Here is a 9,800-nt window from a genome sequence, read left to right on the forward strand (position 1 = left end):
AAAAAAAAAAAAAAAAAGCATCACCCCTTGTCCTGCAGTATCAAGGGGTGTCCTGTCCTGTGTTTTACCCAATGAAGCAGATCAGCTGCACCATGAACACATTGTGGCACAGCTAATTTGCTTAATTTGGCAAAGTTTTTATTTTTAGCCTCAGTACTTCACAGGTACTTTAAGGTAATGGGGGTGTACATCTATAGGAATAAACATTCTGTTCCAGGAAGTCTGTTTTTAACTCTACTCTACTCCTTATCTAGTCTAGCCAATACACCATTCAGTAGAACCTACTTTAATACTATGTATCAAAACAACAAAGTCTAGTTACCTAGGGGGGTTCAAACAAGGATGGAATAAAAATACTTGGATTCTGTAGGCAGACAAGGTTATTTATTCTAATAAAAAATGTCACATCTAACTAAGTGAATAGTTGGCAAAGTTGTTCTTTACAAATTTTCAGACACAAACACCCTTCTTCAGGCAGAGGGAGTCTGCTGGCCTATTCTCTAAGGTCGGCATAGAAGCTTATGCCAGCATGCAAAATGCAGGTCTGTGAAAATGCAAATGCATGGCAGGGAAGCACCTTTGATCTGAAAACACTATGGAAATTTTTATGCCGTACTACATGCCTTTGAAGTGTTGTTTTCCCACTTCCTAAATACGGAGGAAAATTTTGTCACATGTGGGACAGCCAGGAACAAAACTCAGGCCTTTATTCCCAATTCTATGCTTCATTCGTCAGCTCTTCCTTCCTTTTGTACCAGTCATCCTTTAGGGGTTGTCACCTGGGGGTACACTTACCCCTCAGGATACTTTGAAAGGTCCCAGGGGGTATGCAGGGACAGAGACCTGCCACCCTGCTCCGCTGCCTCACAGGAGCAGGGCCCAGGGCCACACAGATGCTGCACTGCTGCCAGTCTGCCGCTGTTGTCTTCCTGTTCTGCGTCTAGCCGCTTGCCACCTCCCTCCCTCCAGGGATACACTTTTTAATAAATGGGCTGCCGGGGTATGCTAATATAAAAAAACAAACAAACAACAAAACAAAACAAAAACAACCCCACACATTGAAAACCCCTGCTTTAGAGAATACTTCAGGCATAATAGACTGTTTGCAGTTAGTTATACAGGCTTCACTGCAAATACAACACAGATTTGTAAAGCCAGCTGAAGATGAGTCGCCTCAGAAAAGTCAGCCATTGTTTTCCAGACAGATTATACCTGCCATTAGAATATTCCATTGACAGTAGTTCTGCAGGGTCCTATACAGGCAGTCCTCAACTTACGGCGATTTGCACTTACAGGGCTCTGCCACTTACACCCATATTATTACTTACGGCGCTGGATCCTTGCACTTAATGGCACTACAGGGAAATTTACAATGAGAAAAAGAGGGCAGCAAATCAAACGTCCCTGGATGGCTTTATTAGAAACTGATTAAGTGGCCCCAAGTCTCCCCAAAAGTCCTTCTGAATTCCATGACCCTGATGAAGGTGTTCCTTCACCTTCTGATTAAATAAAATGTTATGTGATTTGGTACTGTATTGCCCTGTTTAATCAATTTATATACAGTATACTTTAGAAAGCTTTGTATTGTACAGTGTATATCATTTATAGCTTATTAAATAGTTGATTTAAATATGGTGTTTATGGTCATTTCTATGAAAAGTTGGGCATCAGGCCATTGGTCAAGAATGTAAGCCCCTATTGTAACATTGTTTCTATGGGAAAATCAGTTTAGACTTACAGCGCCTTTTCCAGGAACGTAACCTGCTGTAAATGCGAGGACTGCCTGTATCTTTTAAAGCAAACCATGGTTTGCTTCTTAATTGTAGGATACTTTGCTATTTCTGCCAAATATTGAAGGAAGGTTTGTTTTGTATCTTAAATTAAATCTCCCTCCTTAATTTAATTCCATGTACAAATTTTATTGCAAATTGTGAATCAACTTCAACGTTTTTTCATTGCTTTTCTATACAGAGGTTTATCCCAAATTCTTTGAGCACTATGCGTGCAATTTCTACACAGCACCATTGAAATATACCCTGTAATCATTTACAGTAGGGTCATTGTAGTAGCCTAATAGCATGCAAGATTCTACACAATGATTGGCTATATTGAAGGGCGAAGAAATGTTTTGAGATGAACACTGCGGTAATTCGTAAAAAAAAAGACTAATTAAGTTGGATGTATAACAAGCTTTCATGAACCCAAGCTTGCTTGATCAGAATTTGTTTTCAATATGCTGTCATCTAGCTTTTTGGGAACAAATTTGAACAGAGACCATTTATCATTATGATAAATAACACCTCGTCTCTTTGTACTCCCCTGCCTATCCATATCCCTCTGTTACCTCTTGTCTTGTACTTAAATGATAAGCTCTTTGGGCACTTTTACATGTGTTCTGGGGGGGTGGGGGTGGGAGCAGCACTTTTAATTAGAATAGCTCCAAGAGCTGTTCTAATTAAAGCACCACAGCATCCCGTGTATCAGTGTCCCCACATTTCAAAATGGTGGTGGGGTATTTGAAGTAGTTGGGAGTTGCCATCTCCTATTTGGATCTATTCCAGGACGTGCCATCATCACATGATGTAATGTCATTAATGACTTTATGCCGGGAAGGCAAATGCATATTTACTGTTACATTTAAAAAACCCACTGGACTATTTAATATTTATTTTAATGACTGCCCTATCATCATATCTCAGGTGACTCTCAGTAGTCTTCTAGAGATTTATATTTAATCCATGGGGACTCCAGGGCAATCCAGAGGGTTGGCAACCCTAGCTTTAGGTCAGGCATCCCTGTCGCCATTTTGAAGTGCAGAGATGCTGATACACAAGACACTAAGGCTGGCTGGAGCACAGTAGTTACCACACTCCAGCAGCCTCAGTTAATAGGGTCTGCCCCAATGTGCTGTAATTACAATGAGTCAGAGCAGCCTCCACACTTGTGTACAGACAACTCTTGTGTTGACAGTCTTTTTGTGTTGGCACAAGGTGTAGCATGAGATCCTGGTCCAGGATTTTACACTCCTTTCTTCAATGATACAAATAATTAACAAACTTTTATAGGCTGTCTTGGCAACCTTCTTTACACTAATACTTCCTTATTTTGTAAATACTGTTACAACTGAATTGGGGGGGGGGTGTCTAAGGTGGATAATGATTTTGGTCAGCTCTACACCAAGAAAAGATTTGCTGGTACATGCTGTTGAGAGAGCCTGCATTTATCATAAACACCTACCTATATCAGCAAAAAAACATGCTTTAGCATTTAAAATATTAAAAAGCTATTCCAATATTAACGTTTTTATGGCAGCTGAAAACTTTGATCTGGTTCAACCCCTGGCTCACAGAACTGTGTTATCCAGCCCATTGGGTTCTCCATGGGTCAGAAAATATGGTAGCAGGAGAGCAATGGTAGTGTTTAATTGCTGCCCCCATGTTGCCCACTTTGCAAATGTATGTGGAGCCCCACAGTTTGGATGATATGTCTCTGTGCACTAGATAGTGTAGGCATGTGGGGCCAGGCCAGTGTGTGGCCACAACTGGGCATGCAGACCCCACACCACTAATCCAAGCCATCAGGCTGACAGGTTGGGCACCACTTAAACTGGATTCATATTTTTGTAAGTTAGGTAACAGTTCTGTGAAAGACTTGCTCTGTATCCTATTTATAATGGATTAAGTGAATGATTTAGTGCCCAAATACCTTTTGTTACAGACTGACAACATCTTTCAAGAGCCAAGAAGTGATGACAACAGGCTTATTTTGAACTTTTCTAAGGGCTTGCCTATACTGGAGGTTTTCCTAGTTATACTGATGTATACTGATTCCAGCAGTCATAACACTCCTCTTCTAGAATAAGGGTCACACATTTAGCGTGCACTGCCTCTTCAAAGAAACAAGCTTAGTTAGGAAAAAAACAACAACAACATAGGAGTGAGTCCATATAATGAGTTATATCAGTGTAACAATAGCAGTTTAAGTTTGTGCTGTCAATGATATGGTTATAACTTTCCCATGTTAACAGAACGGTTCCAACTGTATGAAGATAACAGACAGTGGTCAGGAAGTTGCACCTGCTGGATCAAAGTTGTACATTGTACTCCTTTGCACTCTGAGATTTTAAAGTCATAAGGTGTGAAGGTCTAGCATTATCTTGCTCAGCACTGCTGTAACTGCACCAGGAGGTGGGGAAAGACAGAGTGTACTGGAAAGAAAAATGGTGGTAAAATGCCTTGCTGTGGCCCCAACAGGCTGTACACAGTAAGGAGGGAGGTAGTGTGGCCCTGCAGAGCAGAGGGCACATGACCATCCCTATGGGGACAGGGCTTGGCCCAACCCCACTGTGTGTGTTGTAAGGGGGGGGGGGAAGCAGGTGTGAGCTGACCCTGAACCAGAGGTCCAGGGGATGGGGCATGGTCCAGCCCCAGTTGAGAAGGGGGCATGGCTTGTCCCTAATCTGGCTGCACAGAGGGAAGAAGACCTGGCCTGGATCTGGCCATGCAGGGGCAGGGTTGCGACCTGGCTCCAACCTGCCCTGTGGGACTTGGGATTTTGGCAGCAGGGAGGGGTAGCAGTACTGCTACTGCTCCCCAGCCACAAGATTTCCTGATCAATGGGGACCACTGTGAGCCACATTCCAAGGCCCCACAAGCCACATTTGGCCTGTAAACTGGAGGTTGAGCACCCCTGTTTTACAATAGAGAGAGAGGAGGTATAGATTGGACATCCGCAAAAACTACTTCACGGTTAGGGCGGGTAGGAGCTGGAACCAACTTCCAAGGGAAGTGGTGCTGGCCCCTACCCTGGGGGTCTTTAAGAAGAGGCTGGATGCCTACCTGGCTGGACTCGTTTGAGTCCCGTTTCTCTTTTTGGGGTTTTTTGTTGTTCTCCCGCCCTGGCGGGGGGTCGGGCTAGAAGATCTACTAGGTCCCTTCCGACCCTTAATCTATGAATCTATGAATATCATTTTTTTAAAACACCGTGCTTCACCCAGTTCCCTTCTTAAAAAAAAAAAAAAGCAAAGAGAAGATGAGTCGTACTTAACAGCTGTTAGTCACATTGCTTGATGTACTACTGGAAGGCACTCAGGTACTACTGAAGAAGGCAGAAGAACTTATGTAGAACAGAATTATGTATAGACATTTTTTGGGGAATAGCAGAAGTTAGAAGAAATTCTGAAGCATGGCAATTGTGTGAACATTGAACTTCTTTTGGCACTAAGATGAACAAGGCTAAGAGAACAGTGCAAAGAAACAAGTTTTGGGGTGATTAACTAAAACAGCAGTTTAGATGCATCAAGTGCTAGGAAGAATATGAGGGAGGAAGCTGAAGGCAAGGAAGAGAAAAAAAATCTCCTAAATGAATGCTAAAAAAATACAAAGGGCAACACAGTGGAAAATTCTTCCATTTTTGCTACTCTCCAATGGAATTTATCAGTCATTTTAGCCAGTTTACCAGATCAAGATTAATATGGTCAGTGATTTATGATTTGTACTTATGTTTTACCAGCACAACCATTAACCCTTATTTAAATCAGGGGTGTCAAACATACAGCCTGCAGGCTGGATCCAACAAGTTGCAACTGGCAGACAACCAGAAGTTGGGGAGCCTGGCCAAAGGAGAATGGCTTGCTGCACAATGCAGGGCCCTCATGGACATGATGATCAGCAACAGGAGGGTGAACAAAGACTGATAGAGTCCTAGTTGTTTGGCCGTTTCATTTTTCACCACCACTGCAACCCTCTCTCATCAGCTGCAAACCCCACTTCTCCAACTCCAGCATGGGGCAGCATTTATCACTGCTGTTTGCCCCGTGTCCCATACTGCACAGGCTGTTCTGGAATGGGGCATATGGTGGCAGCCAGGGTTACTGCTGCTGTTGCATGCCCCATGTTGTAGGTGTAGCTGCTGCCATTACCACCATCACTTCTCCTGGGCTGGAGCTGGGGTTATGTGCTCCAGGCTGAATTTGGGCCAGGGCATAAAGTGAGTTTGATTTTCCTGGTTTAAAATCAACAAAGTTATGCCAGTTATGCATTTGTACATATTTTCCCAGATCATGTCTACACTTACAGTGGTAGGGATACCAGCAAATATTCCAGTAGAGATGACATTATATCAGTAATAGAGGGATTTTGGGGGTGAGTGGGTAGGAGGACCACTTATTCACTTCAGGGAACTGATATAACAGGTGCTAACAAAGGCTGTTTTATTGGTATAACTGCATGGACTTGAGGTTTTCTGCCAGCATAGATAGCTATGTTAGGGGTAACTTGGTTAGAAGCGTAAAAAATGTGCTAACAGACATAGCAGGCCAGCAAAACTTTAAAGTGTAGTAAACTGAATGTTGGTATAAGTGTGCTTATACCATACCTGCATCCACACTGAGGCTTGCCAGTTTAGCAACACCAACAAAAACCTCTTTAGTATAGAAAAGCCCTAAAGCAGAATATTCAGATCCTCATTTGCTGCCTTTAAATTACCTCCCACATTCCTCTTAAGACTATTGTTCTCAAGCTAATCTATTACTAGTGATAGCAGCAGCATCAGTTTAGCACTTATAAAAGTGACTAGATGCTAACCAGAGTTTCTAACTGGTGCTTTAAAAGTCACAGGGTAAAAAGATAGTCTCAGGTGGTTTACCTAACAAATGATCAGAACAGTAAGATGGAAGAAAAGAAGGGACAAAATATTTAATAAGAACATGCGTCTCTACAAGCTAGTTGGTTTTGAGTTGATTAATTTTGTACATCAGACATTCTTACTGCGCATCCATTGGTCTATTCTGGGCAATTTACACACCTAACTGTTCTGGTATAACCATATAATTATACTGGCATGACCCCCACTGGGGACAGTTATTCTGAAATAAGAGTGCCTTTACCAGTTTAACTTGCCAGTATAGGACAAGTTGATTAGATCAGTAAATTCCCTTGTGTACACAAGGCACGGACTATTACCAGTCGGCCATTTACTGTAGGCACCTCAGAAGAAGGGAATCTTTAAGAGAGAACAGAGGGTTGAAGGAGTGGCTTCCCAGATCGGTCCTTTCCCCTTCTTTAGGCCATAGTTTGTCCTCAGCATTTAAGAAAAGCCATTCTTTTGATATTCAACCATATCCACTTCACACATTAGAATAGCAAAAGATCAAACAACAACCTTTGCCATATCTCCTACTTATTAGTTAGATTTATATGCCATCCTTTCCATCAAAGGCTCAGGCCTGCTTTCAGAGAAGAGCAAAGTAAGTTATGAAACAAGCAAACAAGAGAACAAGACAAAGCAGGAGAAACAAAGTAATTTATAAGGCCAAAATTGTAAAAATAAGCAGTATAGAACCCCTTTCCTCCTCCCAAAGACTGGTGTATAATGTAAGCAGTTTGGGACTGGGTCTAACATAGACACTTATAAACTAGTTTGCCAAAATAAACAAAACCAGAAACAAAGTTCACCAAGCTGAGTGGAAGAAAAATCTAGCCTGATGCAACAGGAAATACAGCTGCTTTAGTAAGGGTTATTAGACTGCCCAGGTCAGTCACGTGAAAATAATTCAGCACAGAAAACGTCAGTAACACAGAATGTGCCTCACCCTTTTCCCAGAGTCTTGCACAGTTACCATCCCTGCTTGGTTTCAGGCCAGACTCTTAAAACAGGGCTCATGTAAGTGACAGTTGTGCCAAATTAAGGGGATCTGGTTAACCCGGTGCAGATTGCTAAAAGAGTTCAAATTTGGTTTAAACTAGTTTTGCATATGCTGGTAGATCACCAATATAAGCTACATCAGTACAAGCAAGATCCATTTCTCCATTTACACTGGAGTTTGCCCTGGATATAGTTAAATCAGCCAGATGCAATTAAACCTGTGTAACTTCTGACACAAACGAGATCAAAAAGTTCCCAAAGGTTCAGAATGAGTTTAGTACTAAAAATGCACCATGATACACAATATGACTGCAAAAAAAACTTCAACTAAACATCAAGACCTATTAGCTTGTGGTTTAGGGCTGCTTGAAATTCTCTGAACTATAACTTGAGGATCACAAGGTTTGATGCTTGTGGAAGCTGCATGTGGCACATGAAGGCTTCTTACATTCCTTGAGTCTTTGCATGTCCCTCCTCTCTTTCAAGGATTAACCATAAACCCCCACTCCCTCTCTATGCCAATAGTTCTGGCTACTCCCATTCTTCTTTCTTTACCTCCACCAGCCACTTCATAAATCATTATGTCAGTATTTTAAAAGTATTGAGAGAGCAGGCCCTAGTTATATAGGGACAGGCATTTTCTTCCTGCCAAGAGTTGTTGCAATCTATTTAGTCATCTATAGATTGCGTGTTTAGTACATATTATTTATTCAGGAGGAATTTCTAAAACATTTTTGAGCTTTCCTGTTAGAAGCGCATCCTTTAGAAGTAAGGTCACTTCAGAGAACATTGTGTTTTCTGTAGCAGTTTCATTTGAATTCAGCAGTAGTGGATCTCTGGACAGGAAATCTGCCCACTCATGTACAGTTTAAATAAGGACGAGAGTATGCCTAGACATTTTGTAGCTTTGCTTGCCATGGTAGTCTGTTGAATTGCCTGTAAACTGTTTGAGGTTTATTTCTCAAGGAGCATGCAGTTACATGAAAAGTTTGTTTCTTTTTCCCTTCACAAAACTGTGATCCAATTAAAAAAACCCCAAAGATTATTTTTCAGATATCAAACTATTTGAGTCATAGTTGTTTAAGCCAGGGGCTCTCTGACTTTCATGCTTAGTCATTGAAGGCCTGATGCAGAGCTTAAGTCAGCTAGAGTCTTTCCATTCATTTCATTAAGGTATGGATCTGGCCCTGCAGATGTGAAGCTTTATTTTAAATTGATGTGCAGAATGCAGTAACTTTCTAGGTACTTACGTAAGGTCTGTTGTATGTAAAAATGTACATAAAATTATTCATGTAATAAATAACTTTATTTTAGGCAAGATTTTGAAGAGTTCAATAATAGGTGGATATTAAAATGCACATTTAAACTAATAGAACCAAAATCCTCGTTGGGGATTCAGGGGGAGGGGGACCTTTAAGCTTTTGATTAAAGGGTTTAAGGTCTCAGTCTTATATTTAAGAATGAGGATTTTTTTTTTAAGATAAAAGCCTACCATTAGAATAGTAAACTTTTTTTTTTCTCTCAAAGATAAAAAAGGCAATTGTTAAAAAAAATGCTTTATTTCAGGCCGACGTGTGCCACGCTTACCAGATTGTGCACAGAAATGGAATTCCAGATGAACAGATTATTGTCATGATGTATGATGACATTGCAGAAAGTGAAGAGTAAGTGATATATGTGGTAAACCATGGTGTTAAAATCTATGTTGTTTACTCTGTTTCATAATCATCAACAGTGATCCTAGTTTTCCCTGATTAAAAAAAATGGCAAATTCTCTGATAAAACCCCCCAAATCCATGATTAAAACAAAAGACCACTATATATACACACGTGTGTGTGTGTCAGTAGATCACAGTGCTTTGTTGATATATTTACAGTTTTAGAGCAGTTTGGAAGCCTACCAGTGCCTCAGTCACTATAATAAAATAAATTCTAAATACCTATAAGTTGTGGTATTTGATTTGGGGTTTTTTAATCATGGAAAGTCAGAGCTCCCCCTGCCCCTGTAGCTTACAGAACACAGGTCCAGGCCCCTCACTCCGAAGCCAGAGCTCCCCCCCAACCCCTCCCCAGCCCTGCCAGTGACCCTCACTCTTTCCTGCCATGGCAGGGGGTCAGACTTGATGATCTGCTCAGGTCCCTTTCAACCCTACCAA

The 9,800-nt window shown here is 41.3% G+C and overlaps 1 protein-coding gene across 1 annotated transcript in view; it reads left to right on the plus strand.

The window, feature by feature from the left end:
* LGMN (legumain) overlaps positions 1–9,800 on the plus strand; it is a 42,957-nt gene that overhangs the window by 10,642 nt on the left and 22,515 nt on the right. The window contains exon 3 of the mRNA XM_019518640.1: positions 9,211–9,308. Within this exon, the coding sequence (XP_019374185.1) occupies positions 9,211–9,308 (98 nt within the window). The remainder of the gene's footprint in view (positions 1–9,210; positions 9,309–9,800) is intronic.

Source organism: Gavialis gangeticus, unplaced genomic scaffold (assembly GCF_001723915.1).
Source record: "Gavialis gangeticus isolate Ggan-Ray unplaced genomic scaffold, GavGan_comp1, whole genome shotgun sequence".
Classification (NCBI taxonomy): Eukaryota; Metazoa; Chordata; order Crocodylia; family Gavialidae; genus Gavialis; species Gavialis gangeticus.